Genomic DNA, 21,681 nt, shown 5'->3' with positions numbered 1-21,681 from the left:
TAACAAGGCAACTACGGGCATGGCTTCCCCAGTAATACTGCCTAGAGTGCTGCTGGAATGGCTGCAAGCCAGACACACCAACCAGTCAAGTCCAATCACTCTACCTGCAAATGATGAGATGTTTAAGCACACAGGATGCAATGTGGCGTGAATTGAAAACACTCCCTCCTCTCACCTGTTCCCTTCTCCACCCGAGGACGCCTTTCCTTCATGAGAAAAGTAAAGGCCCAACATCGTGATCGGCCTTTACTGGTAGCTTGCTTGAAACGTGGGAAAATAACAATGCTAGAGTGCTTAGATAGCAAACATAATGGGAAATAATTATGAGAGACACCATTTGTGCTTTTTTTTTTGCCATTTTCCTTTTTGTTTTGCCCCTACTGTTATATATTTGCACAGGAAGGGGGTGCCCTGATGTCAACAGGCCTTGCCACTTTTAACTGCAGGCCACACTGCTGCCAAGGGTGCTGCAGTCAATCCCAATCGTGCTTGCTTTAAAATTTGTCAAGGGCAAATAGTACACTTGAGAAAAGGGGATCATCAGGACATGAGAAGCAAAGTATAACCAAGCGAAGCCTAGTTTCAGTGTTTTGGTGAACATGAAAATGTGAACAAGAAAACCAATGAAAAAGAAGACAGCTTCTAGTTTCATCTGTCATCCAATGCGGCTATGCAAATATCATGATTTTAACGCAATTATTTTTCAAGTACAGGTTAGTTAGCTAGAAAGAACGTTCCGATTGGAGACTTCTGGGACCCACAGCTACTGAAACCAGACAGGCATATTTTATCGGATAAGCACATGCAAGGCACCAGAAGTTTTATGCCTTAGGGTGGGCAGACTTACCCATCCATCTTGAACGCATATGCCATTAAAATATCTGCAGCTGAGAGTACAGGCAGGTACAAACACCTCCCAGTCTTGTTCTGAGCATGCTAAGACTTCAGAAAGATAAGACAAATAAGCGCTGTGATGTGGTTTTAAGCCAGAAGTGACAATTTTCTGAAGTAAATATGAGAGAATTCTGGGAAGCATGGTTCTCTTAGCAAGTAAAGCAATGAGAGAAATGCGTTTGCTTTTGCAATACATCACTAAAACAAAAAACAAGACAAAAAATCTGCGAGACTGTGCGATGTCTCTTCCTGCATTCCAATTTTTGATTCAAACAGTCTGCAGTAAGGTAAAGTGGTATTACGACAAAAAAATTGAGCAGTTTTCTAGCGATCCCACCTTATGCAAGGTCAGAGCGAACCTAAGGCCTTCTAAAATAGCCCCCAAAAGAGCTACAGTTTAAACATACTGCCCCCAAATAAAATAAAAAAGAAAAAGAAGCTGTCCTGATCAAGTATGCAGACTAAAAATGGCACAGATGGTGGAAAGAGAGCAGAAGAGAGGAGGCAGAAACCAGTCGAGTGCAATGTGATGAACTCAAAGGAAGAGGTCTCGTTGGCGGTTGTCACCGCCCAGCCGTGAGAAGACGTTCTGAGGTGCAGCCGTGCTCTCGCTGAAGCCCGCACGGCGGTTCATCATAACAACGCGCTTCGAGGTTGGCACCATGGCAGTGCTCTTCCTGGCAGCTACTGCAGCGGGCGATGTTGGCACGGTTGTTCGAATGGTTGTCTTCCGGGCAGTGCTAGCCGTTGTCCCTCCCACCTTTGGCCCCAGACGGTCACGAGCTGAGCCTAGCCTCTGTGAAACGGTGCCAGGGGCAGTACCTGTGACATTGAGAGGAAGGGAAAGGGAGAGAAGATAGGTTGTATTGGTGTCAGGTTCCACAGTGCACAATGGTTTAAGGATTTTCACCAGCAACAGCCTAACTTCCAGTTAATCCTGCACCAACTGTGCCTACAAATTTCTTAACCTCATCCGCCGATCTGACTTTCCGCAGCTACACTCACCTGATCTTGCAGTCCACTCCGCCACCCACAGGACCATTGGGCTTACACGTCCTGCCCGTGGCCCTTTCTCCTACAGCACTCACGATAATTCAACCTCAGATAGTTAGCACTTTCAGTTATTTAAAAAATTCAAACAAAATTTTAACACTGTACTTTGCTAGATGCACAAAGAGAGCTCGTTAATTCGAACCTCGATAATCCCAATTTTCGGACAATCCGAGCTAAAATACTTGGCTCGGCTAAGCTCCATAAAGGTCTGTGTACAAGAAAGCCCGTTAATTTGAATGGAAGTCGGTTCTGCTAAGGATAATTCGAACTGCCACCGCATCTGGCCATGGCTTTGCATAGGGAACTTGAAAAAAAAACAAAAATTCGCGAAAGAGCGGCATAGTTAGAGCTGCGCATGTCCATAACAAGGACGCAGGACGAAACCAGGCAAAACCATGAAAGAGTGGTATATAAAGCCTAAAAGGCACCATGACCGGCGCAGCAACCGGAAAGTGGGGTTGGCGTAAGGCATTGCAGGCACGGCTGTTCTGAGGGAGAGCTTTGAGCGCTCCCCGTCCAGACCGCCTGTGGCCTATTGCATCCTCTCTGCCTCTGCACGGTGGAGCAGTCCATTCTGAGGGTGTGCTGACCTAGGTGCGCTGCACTATCCCTCTCTTATTTGCTTTGTCCAGGGCGCCGCTTCGCGGTGGCACATGTTTTGTGGCAGGTGTGCCGCAGCGTTTGTGCACGTCTCTTTCTAGCGTGGTTCTCCTAGTGTGCCATCATCTTTGCCACAATCTCGATGGCCCTGAACTTCCATGAACAGCAATGGAGGATCCTCCTTCGGGAAGCACAACACGACCGGCGCAGAAGAGGAAGCGAATGGCAATACCGCTAGAAGGTAAGCGGACCATTGTACATGAGCACAAGGATAGCGTATGCAACTTGAGCGCAAGTACGGCCTGACGCAACCGATAGTATTGACAATTATCTGCAATGCGCTCAAGATTGAGAATGAAAGCAATGCCAGGGCTGCCAACGACGGCCGTGAAAAGGGTTCGACATGGGGTCTACAAAGACGTAGAACAGGTGCTCTACCAGTGGTTCTTGAACGCCCGTGCAGCGAACCTGTTAATCCGTGGCCTGATTTTAGCAGAGAAGGCGAAGCATTTTGCATACCTCCTGCACAACCCTGATTTCCAGCCTGGTGGTGGTTTGATTCAACGGTTTAAGGAGAGACATGGAATCGTCTACAAGGCAGTTGTGGGTGAGGCAGGATTGCTCGATGTCGACATTACACAGAAGTGCCTTGAGGAAACACTGCCTTGCATCCAAGCATACGCAGACCGGGACATGTAAAATGAAGACGAGACTGGGCTGTATTTACAGATGCTACCATCAAGGACGCACGCTGTCAAAGGCGATCCCTGTAAGGTCTGCAAGCAAAGCAAATTGCGCTTGGCCGTTTTCTTGTAAGCTGACATGGACGGCAGCGACAGTACAAGTCTTTTTCCTCCCACCTAACACCACTGCAGGCTTGCAGCCTATGGATGAAGGCGTGATTGCTTGCTTCAAGGCACTGTATCGCTGACGTGTTTTGACCCGGCTTGCATTGAACCTCGACATTTCTGTCAGAGAACGCCAACCAGCTTGAACATCTCGCTCCTGACGACAATGCAGTTCATTTTTGGAACATGGGCAGAAGTAAGCTCCTCCATCATTATGAACTGCCTCAGGAAGGCAGGCTTCGCTGGGGATGCCAGCGACGCTGAAGTCACTGGCGTGGAGGACTGACAGTAGCGACGACGATGGACCGAAACCTGTGCAGGTTGCGTCTCACCAGGAGGCTTTGAGAATGGTTGACTCCCGGCGGGACTTTGTTTTTGCTAAGAACATTATGTTCAGCAGTTGGATGCCCTGCAGGAAGATGTCAGCTAAATTGCTGTGGAAAAGACAGCGCTTATTGATTACATTACAGGTTTCCTCCCACTAAGAAATAAAAAGTGTAAGCTCCCGCTTCTCATTAACTGTAGAGCTTATAGTGTTTTCTTTGTTGTTTTTTTCTTCTAATCCAGTTATAACAATTATCGGTTATAACAACATTTCCATGGCACTCTAATACTTTTATAAGTGGGTTTGCCTACTTTTAAACTTAAGCCCTGTTAATTTGAAAATATGGATACATACTGTTGGCGAGGTCCCTGCCAATGCCCATGAAAGGCTATGGGCACTACGGCTTACGTGAGAAAACCCATTTTTGCAAGAGTCGTTATACTTCTACCGATTAGTCGTCAATAAAAGGACGTGGTCAGCCGCAATTATGACGCCGGTTTTAGCACTTTTAGCATTGTTCCCTTCAAAAGGTGTTTGCTGCTTTGGCGTGGATGATTGAGTGTCAGTAGAGGGTGTCCACCCCAATCAAGCATAGAATGATAAAGCGAGCTTACTGAAAATGAGGCTTGCACAACCGGACAAGTGCTGGCACTCTGCCAAGTTTGCCCCCTCCCCCCAGAGCGAAGGTCAAAAGGCAAACGCAAAGAGATGTTATCGCTGGGCGACATACTAGCGCACTGCCAAGAAATGTGCAATTTACTTGCGAGAGAATTGCACAGTCTGTAAGCTCTTCCAGAGCACACAAGATCCAAATCTGCAGATACGAATTTCTCAAAAGATTCTGGTATCTCACCAGTCTCTTGGATGCTCACCCGAGCTTCATCTTCAAGGAAGCTTTCCACAATATCTTAATATAGGCCCTCTTACATCATGTCACAACATTTAAAGCCTGCTTGTCCATAACGGTTTTTCACAGCTTCACTTCTCAGGCATGTCATTCATGCATTTTGATTTGCTTCGTAGGTAGCAGTAATTCGCTGCCAGTGGCTGAAACAACGGGGTCGTTTTGACTTTCCAATCATGAGGAAGCACTCCTTCTCAGTTCCTGATATATACAATAAAAAGGATGCCGATATGGAGCAGAATTTAGCTAAGAGAATCTGAAGTACATAATGTACAAGTTGTTACACTTCAGTTGCATTGCACGAGCCCACCTGGATTGTGTCTCTTCTAAATAGTGAAGAATTTAATCCAGGGACCTGAAAAAGTTGCCCTTAGTAACCAAGTGTCTCTTGTACACAATGTTGTTAACATGGCAGACATAGGAAAACCAACCAAACCATTTTCAAATGTCTCTTATAACCGAATGTCTCTTGTAACAGTGTCTCTTGTAACGAGATTTAACTGCGTGTCAGAACGGCCTTAAACTCAGAAGCTGATGCGAAAAAACAAAAACAAAAAAACAAACCCTTTCTTGCCACTTATCCTACACCAGCGGTTCCATGCTCCCTTAACTTGAAAACATGCCAGTGGCAAAAGTAATGGGTGAGATGCCATGTAACACATGTTATGGTCCGAATGGTTTTGACACACTGATTTAAGCATCCGAATGAGAAATGCCACACATCCAGTGCGTGCGCTTTGCCACAACACTGTGTAGTGCACAGTGCCAAAGGTGCTAATAACTTCACTTTCACTTCAGTTGTTGAATCACTTTGCTGATGCAAGCATCAAAGAAGCAAGACGAAACTGAGGCTGACAAACTAAGCCGGCCAATGGCAAGCAGTCTTATGGTTTACTTTTCTGTCTGCCTTTTTAGAAATTCTCTTAGTGCCATTTTTTTTTGTTTTCTGTTTAACCCTGTAACTGTGTTGGAAGTACTTCGTCGAAAGGTAGACACAAGCCAGACAGGACGAGCAGCTTGTGAATACGACACAATACGGTATTTATACCAACAAGCTTCTCGGTCACAGACTGCCTGCAGGAGCGAAAATTCCCGAGGGTTTCGCTAGAGAACGAGTTTATGGTGTCCGATAGCGTAGGTGTAAATACACACACGAAAGAGGCGATGCAGCATGCAGACATTTCGAAGGCATCACTTATCACGATCAAGGGAAGCAAATGCATACGTGCACGACACAGACAGTCGGTGTAACGACATAACACGCAAACGCAAGACATCTGCGTGCTGAAATTGACACCTAGCAATGCAAGCGACACCATCATCATCATCATCATCAGCCTGATTATACCCACTGCAGGGCGAAGGCCTCTCCCATATTTCTCCACTTAACCCGGTTCTGTGCTAGCTGCATCCACGTGACCCCTATGAACTTCTTAATCTCATCCGCCCACCTAACTTTCTGCCGCCCCCTGCTACGCTTTCCTTCCCTTGGAATCCAGTTTGTTACCCTCAGCGACCATCGGTTATCCTCTCTTCGCACTACATGTCCTGCCCATGTCCATTTCTTCTTCTTAATTTCCACTAGAATGACGGTAACTTGAGTTATTTCTCTGACCCACTCTGCACGCTTTCTATCTCTTAATGTTACCCCTACCATTTTTCGTTCCATAGCCCTCTGGGTTGTCCTCAACTTAAGTAGAACTCTCTTGGTTAGCCTCCACGTTTCAGCCCCATAGGTGAGTACAGGCAAGATGCAACTGTTGTATACTTTCCTCTTGAGCGATACCGGTAAGCTGCTAGACATAATCTGCGAGTGCTTGCCAAATGCGCTCCATCCCAATCTTATTCTTCTTGTTATTTCCTTTTCATGGTCCGGATCTGCGGTTACTACCTGTCCTAAGTAGACATATTCGTCTACTACTTCCAGTATTTCGCTACCTAATGTAAACTGCTGTTCCTTCCCGAGGCTGTTGAACATTACCTTAGTCTTCTGCATATTGATTTTCAAGCCTACCTTTCTACTTTTTCTGTCTAGGTCATCAATTATTATTTGCAGTTCATCCCCCGAGTTGCTTAGCAAGGCAATGTCATCAGCAAATCGCAGATTACTGAGGTATTCTCCATCTACCCTTATCCCTAACTGCTCCCATTCCAAGTCTCTGAATACTTCCTCTAAACAAGCTGTGAATAGTACTGGGGAAATTGTGTCTCCTTGCCTAATACCTTTCTTTATGGGAATTTTGTTACTTTCTTTATGCAGAACTATGGTTGCTGTGCAGCCACTATATATATCTTCCAGCACTTTCACGTACGGCTCGTCTACCCCCTGATTTCGCAATGCCTGCGTCACCGCCGAGGTTTCAACTGAGTCAAATGCTTTTTCGTAATCAATGAATGCAAGCGACACCATCAATCACAAAAGGATTGTCCACTAGTTCGGTGAAATGCGCTGTTAATTTAAACTGCACGATCGTGCACAAGCAAAATCTTATCAAAAATCACATTTGTTTTAAGGTAAACCGTGATGACCCTTCTCACCACGAATAGCTTCATATTATCCTCGAAAACAAAAACATACCGTAAACTGGAGGGGAAAAAAAAAGGTTTTTATTGTTGATCGCTATCAAACAGCGGCAACAAGCTCGACCACTGGAGGCTCGTACGATGGGTGCGGCACCTTTCCATTCACGCTGAATAATGGCGAAATGGTTGAGGTCCTTATCTGTAGTAATATGTAAACACACTGCAGTGCCAACGTGCTTCCATTTTTTCGAAGCATCGGCGAAACAGTAACACGTTGCTTTTCCCCACGGTAGATTTTGTAAACACATTCGTCAGCTGATTACGATTTCTTGAGGATCTCCAGCAACGCCGACACCTGAAGTTGGATCTGATAGTTCCCAGTGCACTTGGAGCATGTCAGAATGATGCGTGAACCTCCACAAACACAAAACACCACGAATTTCGTCACAAGCAAGGAACAGCAATACATTTTCAAGGACGAGTTACACGCGGACCTCAATATTTCTGCCATCTTGCTCAGTGTGGGCAGACTTCGCAGCGCCCCCCGTCGTTCATTAGAGTTGCGAATACCTCACAGCAGCCACGAATTAGCGCTAACGCCAATTCTTCTTTCAGTTACGCCCTACAGTTTGGAGGCCCAACTATGGACTGAACCTTTTTTTGGTGCGGGGGGAGGTGTTGCTCGCACAGCCAGGCGTCTCCAAGGTATTCCGGAAGGGGGAGAAGGCTGATGTGTGCTCTCCGGAGATTGCACGCGCGCGAGCGAGCTGCCTATAATGCACTTTTTCACCTACTTTGCATTGCTGCTGGAAGCTAGTTGCAGTGTCACGTCTAGCACGACCAGCTCACAGCAGCAATAGCAAAGTAGGTGAAGTACATTAACCCTTTAACCACTAATTTATTTTCCAAAAAACATACCACAATTGCTAATTTTTTTTAAGTGATCATAATTTTCTCCATGTAATTATGGTTTTGAAAATATATTACTTCGATGGTTTGTGGTTAAAATTAACTCTAAAAGTTAAAAAGAGAACTGCTCATGAGAGTGGCTTTCCTACAGTGCATGCTCATTGTAAAATGACTCTTTTGAGCCTTCAATTAGGTGCCAAAGGCGCAAAATGCATTTTATATAGTCGACTGACTCCCTCTAGTGTTGAAAATCGCAACCAATGCAATAGACGACCGTAACTCGTCTTTCGGGAAGGCAGCACCGCAATATCGGGCCGGACGAGTGTAACTCATAGTTGGCGATTTTGGTACGATTTGCCACAATGAGTGCAGCTCGGGGTTGGCGGTTAAAGTGTTAAAGGCAGCTTGCTCCGAAGTGCGATCTCCGGACAGCACACACCAACCAAACACCACGTCCAGCGTGATCTGCTCACAGCAGTAATGACAAATACTACAAAGCACAATAAAGATTAAAAGGCTGCCAGCTGCAGCTTGAAAAACTCTCTGTATGTATTCTTCACAAGGAAACCGGGCTTCAGCACTTGCGGAGGTAGTATGAGATTTCTAGTTTGCACACAAAAAGCAACGTATTAGAACAAAATAATTACATGCTGCAAATGTCAGTAGCATTTTACAAATTATAGGAACAGAACTTGGCAGGAAAAAAAAATGTTACATGAAACTTGCAGCAAAACAAAGTTGAGTGTGAAACAAAAGACGCGAAAACGTCAAGAAAAACGTTACATAGAAAGGTGAGGCATTACAGCTAATTATTTTTCAAGTTTTTCTATGGTCATGCCATGTTTCGCAAGAATGTTCACTTGCTTCGAAAAGTTGCAGCACAATGATTGCATAGAATTAGTGGTGCGGCAGAGTAGCAAGACCAAAAGTTGTGGTCTTGCACTGAATAAGTTGAGGACAACCCAGAGGGCTATGGAATGAAAAATGGTAGGGGTAACATTAAGAGATAGAAAGCGTGCAGAGTGGGTCAGAGCAATAACTCAAGTTACCGACATTCTAGTAGAAATTAAGAAGAAGAAATGGACATGGGCAGGACATGTAGTGCGAAGAGAGGATAACCGATGGTCGCTGAGGGTAACAAACTGGATTCCAAGGGAAGGAAAGCGTAGCAGGGGGCGGCAGAAAGTTAGGTGGGCGGATGAGATTAAGAAGTTTGCAGGGGTCAAGTGGATGCAGCTAGCACAGAACCGGGTTAAGTGGAGAAATATGGGAGAGGCCTTCGCCCTGCAGTGGGTATAATCAGGCTGATGATGATGATGACTGAATAAGCAGGCGTGTACAAAATTAAATGGATCATTTTGAGCATACAGTTAATGTTACCAAAAGAGCAGTTTTATACACGCGTAAAATTATCAGTGTATAAAGTCGCTGACCTGACGATGATAAGTTATGAAGTATGCATTAGTGTGCACATGCGAAGGCATGTTAGCAATAATTTCCGCTATGAGTTTTTGTGCGACAGATACTCCGAGTAAACGGTCGTTAATTCCCATTTCATGGAACCGGAAAAAAAGTTTGAATTATCGAATGGCCTCAAAAATACTGGCAAGAACCATTAGCATTAAGGTAAGTTTACTGTATGTACTCGCGTAACGAACCCGCTCGCATAATGCACCCACCTCTGATCTTTGCCAAAGAATTTGGAAAAAAATAAATAAAAAATAATAAAATAAAAAAAAAAACAAAGAAGGCGTCTGTTATTACCAGGTCCCTCCATTTGGCGTTTCTTGGCAGTGCGTCAAGATGCTGCACAGCGATAACATCACGGTGTATTTAATGCTCTAACAAGTGGGGAAGTGACTTGGCAGAGTGCCAGCACTTGTCCGGTTCTGCAGGCCTCGTTTTCAGTAGGTTCGCCTTATCATGCCATGACCGATTGGGGCGGGCGCCGTCGATTGCCACTCCTTCATTGGAACGCGCGGTAGCAGCAAATGCCTTTTGAAGCGAACGACCGCATACTTTCGTTGACGGCTGATGGCTGAAAGGATGAACAACTCTCGCAAAAAAAAAAAAAAAAAACATATTTCCCGCGTAACTCGCAGCGCACACCCGTTCAACGTTATAACTTTCCTTGGCCATTGGCTGGGAGTGCGCCAACAGTGCTTATCCGTATTTCCGAATTAACAGGGTTCGAATTAACGAGCATTTAGCAGCAAGTTTTGGAGGTTGCGCGGAAGAGAGAGCAGGCAGCCGCCGCTGCGGCCTCCAACCCCTACCCTCCGGCACCGCCAGCTGCCGCGCCGGTCATAGCGCCAATTAGGCTTCACCCACTCTGCCTTGGTTTCACATGGTTTCATCTTCTGTCCCTGTTTTGGGCGTGCGCAGCTTCTAACTATGCCAGTCTTTTGCAGAGGTGCTTTTTTTTTTTCCGGTCACGTGCTGTGCGCCAACTGAGCCGCCCAGACACGGCAGCACATAGTTCAAATTAATGGGCTTTTTTGTACACAGATCTCTATGAAGCTTGACCGGACCAAGTAGTGTAGTTAGAATCATCCGAAAATTCGAATTATCGAGGTTCGAACTAACGAGCTTTCACTGCATTATGTTTGGGTATCGCATTGCAGACGCGAAGGCTGTACATGATAAATGATTGAAGGAAAAAACTGTAGATTAGAATTTTCATTGTTGTTGGAAAACTGCTTGAGGCGACATTGGATGCCAGCTATTTTATTTTAATTTACTATGAACACTCTATACTAATTATTCGTCCCACAAACAGAGAGGGTGACGTACGACCGTCCACTTCACTATGATCTTCCACACAAACCTACCAAGATTGCTTTATTGCACTCTGTATCGCGACTGACATACCGACTGACGTAGTGGGTACTCGTCAGCCAGTGAAAATGGAAAAGAATGTTTCTTGGTACGGTACAAGCTCTGTCACAGCAAAGGAGCACCTCACCACACCACAACTAGCTACAACGTGTTTCCCGCAGAGCGCAACCCGCGAAATTGCCAGGAGAGCGCAGAAAAGGCTGCGGACACTCCTCCTACCGGGGAAGGTTTTGTGCCAGCCGACAAAAAGCCCCCCACCACTGAGGGGCCCCTGGAAAACCGGTTCAGGTGCCCAAAGGCGGCTCATTTTCACAACATCACGGTACAGAGGGGGTGGGTTTCTCCCTCGTGTAAATACACCTTAAAGCGACAGCCAAATAACTAATTAGCATATGTGAACAGTAAACTTTTCAGCCTTTCAGTTCAAAGCGAATACAATACGAATAGCTATTTTGTTTGAATAGTTTTGAAGAGAGGTAGATAGTTTGCAATTAGAAATGTAGTAGTAAAAGAAAGGCAATTTATTAATATAATATAGTGAAAGATGGTATTTGCAAAATTCAGAACAACCGTGGAAGCAAAAAAGGAAACAAAAAAAACTTGCGTAAAACAATGCTTGAACAGCAGCACGCTGAAGAGCACTAAGTTACATGCTCCTGGTCTTAAATAAAGCCACGAACACAATTTTTGATATCATTCACAATACAAACTTGCATTGCATCGACTCACGCACTGCACAGAGTTCAATGTACTGGGTCGTCCACTCTTAGTACAAACAAGTGTGCTCTTTTCAAAGCGCCACATTGCATCCGAGGCGGCCACACATCAGTGCAAAGTGGAGATCGATACCCGAAGGTGAGGCTTCGCACAGTCGGCGACTTTGCTTCAATGTACGGTCAGAACAGAGGCAATGGCGCTCTGAAGGGATGCTTGTTCGTGGTAAGAAAGGACAACCTTGTACAAAGGTGAATCAAATTTCAACATATTGCACTGGATGTTGCATCTTTTGACCCAATCTGCCTGGAATATATGGTCATGTGACTATACTGAGCACTCTTCATCACATGTTCCATTCATGCTACTGCCAGATCAGGCTACGGCTCGAGTCGTTCATTAAGCAAAAGTTCAATAGAAGGCATTGCGCCTGCACTGGAAGACGCGGTACCCATGATTTCCAACATGGCCTTTGCGTAAGCCAGTCTCGCAATGTTACATGGAGTGCTGCTCAGGACAGAGGTGTGTCTTTGGCGTGGGCCAAAAAGAGACGCGAGGAAACACAAGCATGCCTTTTCACACTGTCAGACACATCGCTAAGCAAAGGTGTGGAGTGCACCTACCTTTAAAGAGCAGGCTTAACTGGTTTTTCCGCGAGACATGTACTCTTGCCTAAGCACGTGAAAAGGCATTCACCGAGATCACGTGTGGAAAAAATGGCGGTTCCCTTGGCAGCAACGCCTCTGAAAATGTTTCACGCTGCCAGCCTTCTCATTGCTATGTCTAAAGTAATTGCACTTTCATCTCCCCCTTCACTTGAACTGACGAAGGATGCAAAAATAAACCGTCCCTTGCTTCAAAGTTGATTTCCAGCAACACCATAGCTACGATAGCCAGCAGCCAATGCCGATAGAGCACTCACCTAGGTTAGGGTGGTATAGTTTTGTATTCTTAGTTTACAGCGCAGCGCTTTGGCGCCTGTTCCTGGGTTTCGCGTTGTCATCATGCCTCATAACCAGCTCCGCCCCCCACTCAGCCCCCAGCGCAGCTCTCTCTTCCTCCGTGGCAGCGACCGCACGTGTTCTCCGATTGCTGCGCGTGCTCCTGCCATCACCATTTGCTGCTTTTTTTTTCCTTGCAGGAGAAAAGAGAAAAACCCGCCACCGCCGCTTTTTCTTTTTTTTTTCTTGCAGGAGAAAAGAAACTGCTGACTTAGAGTCACACGGGAGCAGTCGGGCTCCGCCCTAACTAATTTTCCGGTGTCTGGCACCACTTTCTGTTTGAACATTGCGCCCCTCCATCCGTCATACATTCTCCCGCACCGCTGCCCCCCCCGCCGGAGGGGAGACCGGCTGTGACATTCAGGCCTAAGATGTATAATGCAAGAACATCCCTCAAGTTATGAAGTAACCACAGAGTTTCTAATGCATCGAAATATGCAGGAGCCATGTGGGGGATCACCCACGCACAACAAAGTAGCAGCCGAGAGGACGCGGCACCCTATACTCCCTCAAAGATGGCTTACCTCTGGTTGCAAAGCGCCCTGGTATGGCACCTAGCCTCGCCGATGTGGCCTCAGTAAGTGATCGGCGCAGCATCATTCCTCCCCCTTCGGAATCGCCCCCACCACGAGCCGAGATGCGTGAGGACGGTGGCAGCACCTGCCTCCGGGCTACAGCTCTCACTGCTGTGGAAGCTGAAAAAAAAAAAAAAAAAAAAGAAAAAAAAGAACCACTCACATTAGGGCACAACGCTGCCAGTCATATCACCAACACTTTGCCGAAGCAAGGCAAAGAGCATCTGCATCCAATGACAGGTCTGCTCCCACATCACCAGCATATACAATTTGAAAAGACGCCCTCGTATGAACACATTGGTTGCTTTTAAGGCCACACTTCTCATTCACCTTGTGCCGGCATAGCAAACCATTTGCATTGTGTCGTGTGGATTGATCACAATGATCAAAAACTATGTTGGAACACTGGGAAAACAAATGTAAGATATCGCAGTCCCATAATCGGCTCAGCTGGAATGAAGTGATATTTAGTATGATGTCAGGACCATGTAGCACGCTTATTTTCTTAAACTTCTGCAGTCATAAAGCTTCATTCGAAGAAAAGTCACTTCCCAAATTAAAGATTTTTCAAGAACGCCTTTATTGTAACAAGGCTACGCATACGTGTATGCATAAAACAGGGGTTCTCAAACTGGGTTCCGAGGTAACACTGGGGTTTTGAGAAGGCCCAAATACAAACATGCCTCAATGACAATCTTTCATTCACTCATTTTATTTTCAAATGACCACAGTGGAGATGCTGACAGCAGACCATTAAAATATATTGCAAGTAAGCATTAGCTAAATATGTGAACAGAAAAATTTCAGGTGAAAAGTGAATTCCAATATTAAAACTGAGCACAAATAAAATCAATATTTTTGCAGATTAAACCTTCTGTGAACCATGGCCCGAGAAAAGCAAATTTATTAGAGTAGAGCAATGAATTTTTGGGTCCAAAGCAAATACTATGAATACAGTTGCTGACCGATATTTTGGGCCCATGAGGTGCCGAAAGAAAGCATCCGGAAAACCGGGCAGTCTGAAAAAACAACTTCACACGAATAACATTAATTACCGAGCGGCTTGAAAAACTGGTCAATCTGTTTCTGTGTGAAAACAGCCTAACGGTCGAAGTGACGCGATGTTCAAACAGGCACTGGAGACCGGCAAATCACTGCTCCAACGTGGCTCTGCCCCCCCCCCCCCCCCTTCCCCAAGTGGCGGTGGTAGTAGCTGTTCCCACGTGGATGGCGGAAGTCGTTTACTGCGTACGTTGGTATCAAAAAGAAAAAAAAAAGCTACGCTATCTCACGATCTGCATCAACTATCTAGAGTTGAAATGCAAAGCTCTCTCAGAGGTCATGCTTAATTAGGACACCCGGTGTACTGCAAAACAAAGTAAAACCAGCATCTGCTGTCAATTTGCAGATGCCGCTTTTTGGCCCACTAGAACAATTCACAATATTTTTTTTTTGCCACCGCGCTCGCGTGTCACCATCTGCAAGCGGACTTGTGCTGTCACGGCAACGCACACTGTTGACTATAACATAGTTAAACGTAAAACAAAAAAAAAAAGAAAGCAGGAGGGAAAATCCAGCTGCGAGAAAGAGGCCTGACGGGCGTGTGACGGCTTTCAGCAAGTCGCAACTTGCAGGAGTGTGCAGCTTGTGGTGCCCCCTATCGAGAGTATAGGGACGTGCAGGATGCATCAACGCAGGTTTGAGGTTCCAGAATGACAAAATGGTAGCGACGTTGTGACAATTTTTCATAGCTTTTGACCTGCGATCAAGAAACAAAAATTGAACAAGAAAACATTCGAAATTTTGATCGGTGTTATACACTGACCCTATGGAGCGTTTGATGGTGCCGTGGGAAAGTCCGAATAATCGGACAGGTACGAAAAATCGAGAATTTGAGAAGTCAGTCTGCGACTGTAATGAAAATCGGCTGCAAACAGAACATTTCTCAATAATTTCGAAAATTATAGTACAGGCAGTTGAAAACAAGGAAGGAGAAATGTTTTTTCAGAAAAGACACAACCATGGAACACTCATCATGAACACAGTTTGTTGTACCTGTGAGGCATTAAATAAGAAAGAAATAAGAAAGAATTAATTGATAACATTTGCAGCTAGCAAAAAAAAAATGCCTAATATCAAAGTCTAACTTGTTCACATGGAAAAGGGGATTTATTAATGCTGTCGGACACCTCCCAACAGCGAAATAGGGCATGTCCAAAATGCAACGAGACAGACTGCAAAACGGATGGAACAGCAGCGACCCGAGCAGCAATCCTAGCAGGTCAATCCCTTCCACGTTCCCTCACTATGCCTGAAGACAGAGCAATGATTGCGGCCTGGCGCCCGAAACAAAGTGTTCACAACAAAACATGGCCCGCTTAGCCCTCGTGTATCAATTCTGCTGGACAGCAAGCTTTATGAGAGGTCCCAACCACGCATATGCTACAACGAACTGCGAAAATAAAACCACGCTTTTAGGTACCTTTTTTTTTTTTTTTGCCCGCTGTGGCTTACGATTAACAAATTTTACCTCCAACAGAAATCAATGCAAGCTTGGGGAAACAACTGTAGCAGCACGTGTGGGCTACAACTGTGCCAAACTGTCCTTTTCCAGCTTGGCCATTCTTGCGCAGGTGCTTGTTGTCAATCTAAAACCAGATGACTGGTGCCAGTTGGCTCAAAGCCGGCTCTTAATGACCATCAGTGTATTAATATGCGAGCTTTTGCAGACTTTTCTCTGAGGAAAAAGCAAGCTAGGTAATTTGGAAATGTCACAGTGTTTCACTGCAAACCTAGATCAACTAGGAATTCGCTATTTCTGAGTGTTTAGGAAATTTGCAAGCAGCGCTTTGACTATTCCAACTATTCATGAATAGTTTGAAAAGTGAAAGTGCAGTGCGAATCAAACAGCAAACACTATTCAAAATTTTGAATTTATCAAACCCCTAGTGTGCATCTACTGCTCTCTTCTGCATATACTATCATCTTTATAAAATGTAACCAGGACATATGATTTGCTCCTAAATCTTATAGAGGAGAAGCTATGACAATCTCAAGGCTACTAATCTCCTTTCAATGTTATTTTTATCATTGGAAAAGCCAAAAGTAGTCAAAAGGAATCCGCGAGAGCATGGGCGACAGTACTGCAAAGTGTCATGGAGGAATCCTTCAAGGTGGGGTGGCATCACCACCTGCCTGGATGGCAGCGAGGCCCAAGTGCCCCATCAATGCCAAGCAGGTGTAGGATAACCATCCGTGCTCAAGGATCGTGGTGCCCTGACAACAAGTGCATAGACACTATGCTTTGCTCCAAATCGGGCGAGTCGCTCAACAGATTCAGCGATGAAGATTAGGCGTGCTTAAATCGCCCGATTTTTCGTGCCTTCTAATAAAATGTTTGAATTCATCGTCTGGCATTTTCTATGGTGAAGTGGCATTCAACCCCCCCCCCCCACCACAACCTTGAAATTAATGATTGGTCGTTGCACCAAGTAAGGGCCCGTTTCACAATGTGTCCGTTCTGGATTTCCACGCCTAGGCGTAGCAAGTGCCCACTCATCAATGTTTCATGATTATCTCAAGTTTTAGATAATGCTTGTTGATGTTCTACAGCACATATATTCAACTAAAACTACGAAAAGAAAGAATTGTGAAAACATTATTGATTTGAGAAGATCTCTTCGCTGTTCTGAACACCAAACATTCTGATCAAAGTGATCACTGAATACATTACAATCCATCCAAATATTCAAAATTATCAAATACTTGCACAACCCTAGATAGAAATTGGGACATGCAGGGCTTCTTCAGCCCCTTTTGAAGGTCGTCACAGTTCCTCGAGGCTAAAGAGATTGAGAACACCTGTGGCATTGTAAAAAAAAAAAAAAAGAATCTGACTGCCTCACGCAATGCACCCAATGACACTAGACTAGCAGCACGAGAAGGTTTCTTACGGGCGTTCAATCGAATCACTCGGCTTGGCTTGGCAGCAGCTGCCAGGACCACTTGGTAGGGTGAGGGGGTCGTTTGCCTGCTGGTGGTCAGCCTCTCCACCTCTTTCTCGCTGCCAGTGCTGGGACCCAGGCGCTGAAACACCGTGCTGGTACCCTGCTTGCGAGATGGGAGGAGGAAGAGGAGTTTAGAAGCGCTGGAGCCTGCGTGATCTTGCACATGATGAAAGGACACACCTAACATGCGTTTCCCCAAAACAACAAAAAAAGCATGCGCATGAGCTCACTGCTTCGAAAAGACACTGAAGACAGCTCCGCTCTATCCAATGTTTCTTCTATGAAGCAATCAATTGTCTCACTCTTTGCAGTCATGCACGAGTCCACAAAACTGGATTTAAAAATTAACATTTTTCTACCCTCCACCACTTGATTCAAAGCCGTGATGTCGAGACCAAGGAAGACTGCGTGAATTGTTTTCTTCTCTCAATTCACTCCTCTTTACCAAGCAGAACCTTTAGTATTTGTGTGCATGGGAAGCCTTTTGGTCACTTTACCTCCTATCGCGGGGTGCCCCAGGGCTCAGTATTCACCCCCACATTATTTAATGTGGCTTTTATTCCTCTTGTCTCGAACCTAGAAAACATGCCTTCTATGCGCGTTCTTGCGCATGCTGACGATGTAACCTTGTGGTCCTGTCATCCAGATGTATCCGTACAACAGTCGGCGCTCCAGCACGTGCTGGATGTTTTAACATTTCGACTCCCCGCTTTGAAACTGTCCTTATTGTGTAATAAATCATGTTTCATTTGCATCGAAAACAAATCTGGATTACGGAAAACAGACCCTTCTACTTTTAGGGTAGATGATTACCAAACTCATCAAGTGGAAAGTTGGTTGGTTTGGTTTGTTTGTAGGGTTTAACGTCCCAAAGCAACTCAGGCTATGAGAGATGCTCAAGTGGAAAGTATTTGCGTTCTAGGTCTTCTTCATACATATGGGACTGGAACCCTTCGGCTAAACACTACCCGTAAATCGGCTCATGCTGCACTCTGTCTGGTTCGTCACATAGCTATGCGCTCGGGCAGAGCACGTTCTGATGCTGCTCATCAGCTTGTGCGTTCCACCCTTCAGCTGTAGATAGTGTACTAGGCACAATTTCATCGCCTCACCCGTCGACAATGGAACTCCCTCTGTCTGATTCATCACATAGCTATGCGTTCAGGCAGAGCACGTTCTGATGCTGCTCATCAGCTTGTGTGTTCCACCCTTCAGCCGTAGGTAGTGTACTAGGCACAATTTCAACACCTCATCCGTCGACAATGGAACTACCTGGAAGCTATCAATCATGCCGGTACGAGCCATAACCTATCTAACTTGTCAGTCACCCACACCCATCCTGTAAGAGTACGCTCAACTAAATACATTAACTGAACTCATCGACCAGACCATGGTGTAAGATAGGGGAGGTGGCTGAACGCGCTGCTCTCCCTTCTGAAAGGGCATGCAGAGTAAATGCCCGCGGTTCGCACGACTCTGAAGATGCTGCCAATTATCGTCAGAAATCCAGTTCCAAACCCGCTGATGACTGAAACTAGCCCGGAGCACCAGCAGCTGCACTCTAGTCCGCTAACGTTGACTTTGCGTGCAAATTTTGAACCTTTCCGAGTCATTCACGGACACGCTACTCCATCTAGCGTGTAGTCGAGTAACTGAAGCTGAAATTTTTATTGCTTTTCACATTTTTTCCCGCGAGGTGACTATTTTTGAAAGCGCTCCGAGTACGCGGCACTCATGGCGACGTCTGAAGTCGCATGCGAGAATGGCGGCATCTGCATAGATGATGCGCGCTTCGAAACGTCGCAAATCTGATAATTCCGCACTGTCTATGACCGATTTTATCGATGACCCAAGCAGCAGCGACTCTGAAGATGCTGCCTTATTGTCAGTTCCGACCCCGATGACGATGAAAACTAGCCCAAAACATCGGCGGCCACATTTTGTTAGCCTGTTTTGCATGCCACTGGGACCACTCTGGATGCTTTGTATGTGTTGCTGGTGTCATTTATCTCATTCTCGGGGTGTCAACATCATTTAGGTACGATAGCTTGCCCCCCTGCAAAACAAGGAGTGGCGTTCTGCCCAAGAAGGGAACCAGGCATCCATTTCGGCATGGCGCTCTGCACCGGCATTTTGTATATCTCGAAAAATTAAAATTTTTTTCGTTTCATTTACAAGTGCATTTCGTCAAGTTTTGTTCAATTTTTTTTCCAAAATCTGGTTTTTGGGAAATTATATTGTCTGTTATAACCCACAACTTCATATTCAAAGTTGTATGCCTAAAAAATGAATCTATTAGCTTTCCTTTTGTGTATTGCATAGAATTTTAGACATGATAGTTTTTAAAGAAAATAAATCTACTGAAACGTACAGAAAACGGCCATTTCGCCCACGGTAGGGAAAAAATTATTTGGAAATTGCAATGCCCATGTAGAGTTTTTAAATTCAACTAAAACTCTTGCAAGAATCCCCTCACAGATGAGTTACACTGAAATATGGTAATAACTCTTTCAAAATCTCCTTTATATGAACGCAGTTTTGCACATGTGAACGAACCTGTACGAGCAGGTCTGGGAATCTGGGAAACGCTCAGTGATGCTACATATCACACATGATATGTGATCAATTCGTGTCTTGATGACTGCTCAAAACTTTTGTGCACCCAAAAACCTTATGTTCGTGTCTTGATGACTGCTCAAAATTTTTGTGCACCCAAAAACCTTATGCCCAAAGTGCATTCGGTTCCGTAGGTGCAGTGATAAGCTTTGCAGGAGCATGAAGGTTCTGAAGTCTTTGGGAGGCAGTGGGAATGTCGTCCCATTCCAAAAAAAGAGCCCCTGTTGCAAAAAAGAGAGGCAACAATCCCTGACGCGGAGGCCTACTGCATGCCCTACGTACAATGTCAGAAAGGGGGGAACTTTCCTTGCAGCATTCTCCTCAGCACTGTCCTCAAATCTTATGCCTCTCTCGTTGCAGTGTGTACCGTATTTACTCGCATAATGATCGCACTCGCGTAATGATCGCACCCCTGAATTTTGAGGTCAAAATTCCATTTTTTAAATTCCTCGCGTAATGATCGCACCCCGAACATGGAGCCGCCTGGTGGTTGATCTGCAGTCATCCCGCAGCGAATGCATTCCGACGAGTTCCCAACCTAGTCTAGTAACGTTGGAGTTCCCATGATTCCATGCTTTGCGGCGTTCGCCATTTTGCAATTCGGCAGCGTCGTAGCGTGCTTTGTGTTTTTGTGCGAGTTTACGCCATTTCACCATGGGGCGGTATGCCAGTTACACCACCGCGTTCAAGCTCAAGGCTGTCGACTATGCACTGGAGCATGGCAACCGCGCTGCTGGAAGGCATTTCGGCGTGGACGAAATGAGGATACGCTATTGGAAGAAGCAGCGCGAGAAGCTGATGGCTACGAACAAGACACGGCGGGCTTTCCGTGGACCCAAAACGGGCAAGTTCCCTCGTGTTGAGGAGGCGGTCCTAGAATACGTGAGGGACCTGCACAAGGATGGTTGTGCAGTGTCATTAGAAATGATACAGACGCAGGCGCGCACAACTACCAGGAAGCTGGGAATCGCCGCAAAGGATTTCCGCGCTAGCTCCGGTTGGACGACTCGCTTTATGCGACGGAATGGACTTTCCCTGAGGCGGCGGACGTCGTTGTGCCAGCGGCTCCGAGCCGCGTATGAAAGCAAAGTGATAGACTTCCATCACTTCGTCACTAGGCTTCGCGAAAAATGCGGTTACCTCATGTCGCAAATTGGAAACGCCGATCAAACTCCACTGACGTTCGACATGCCCCGGAATACAACTATGAACGAGAAGGGTGCTCGGAGCGTCCTCGTGAAGACGTCTGGCGCAGAAAAACAGCGATGCACAGTCATGCTTGCTGTGACGGTCGACGGGCGGAAGCTGCCACCATATGTGATCTTCAAACGGAAGACTATTCCGAAGGGAAACTTTCCCCGTGGCATCCATATACGTGCACAGATGAAAGGGTGGATGACTGCAGACCTGATGGTCGACTGGATCAAGACTGTTTGGGGAAGAAGACCAGGAGCATTTCTGCTTCCCACGCTTCTGGTTTTGGACAGTTTTAGGGGTCACCTTGTGGACAGCGTGCGTGCCAAGCTGAAAGAGCTGCACACGGACATTGCAGTCATTCCTGGCGGCCTGACTTTGCTGCTGCAGCCTCTCGACGTGTCTTTGAACAAACCGTTCAAGGACAACGTTCGACGACTTTATGCTGAGTGGATGGCGATGGGCCAGCATGATTTGACGCCGAGTGGAAAGATTAGAAGGCCATCCGTGCAGATGCTGTGCTCGTGGATCACAGAAGCGTGGAGCAGTATCCCCGACGAGGTAGTGGCTAAGAGTTTTAAGAAGACAGGCATATCTAACGCTTTGGATGGAACGGAAGATGACTTCCTGTGGGATTGTGAAGATGCTCCCAGCGACGACACTGCCGTTTCCGATGAGTC

At 45.9% G+C, this 21,681-nt stretch overlaps 1 protein-coding gene across 2 annotated transcripts in view; it reads right to left on the bottom strand.

Moving 5' to 3' along the window:
* Positions 1–679: 679 nt before the first annotated feature.
* The window catches only part of LOC146175528 (uncharacterized), a 35,686-nt gene continuing 14,684 nt past the window's right edge, over positions 680–21,681 (bottom strand). For both annotated transcript variants that reach the window (XM_084581918.1, XM_084581919.1), the window contains exons 7-9: positions 17,138–17,291; positions 13,134–13,304; positions 680–1,716 (exon numbers count right to left, since the gene is read on the bottom strand). In XM_084581918.1, the coding sequence (XP_084438044.1) occupies positions 1,430–1,716; positions 13,134–13,304; positions 17,138–17,291 (612 nt within the window). In that variant the 3' untranslated portion in view covers positions 680–1,429. The remainder of the gene's footprint in view (positions 1,717–13,133; positions 13,305–17,137; positions 17,292–21,681) is intronic.

The sequence above is a fragment of the Amblyomma maculatum genome, chromosome 10, assembly GCF_055883805.1.
Source record: "Amblyomma maculatum isolate TAMU_Amacu chromosome 10, ASM5588380v1, whole genome shotgun sequence".
Lineage (NCBI taxonomy): Eukaryota > Metazoa > Arthropoda > Arachnida > Ixodida > Ixodidae > Amblyomma > Amblyomma maculatum.
The sequence above is the reverse complement of the archived record's forward strand: the minus strand, read 5'-3'. Positions and strand labels throughout refer to the sequence as shown.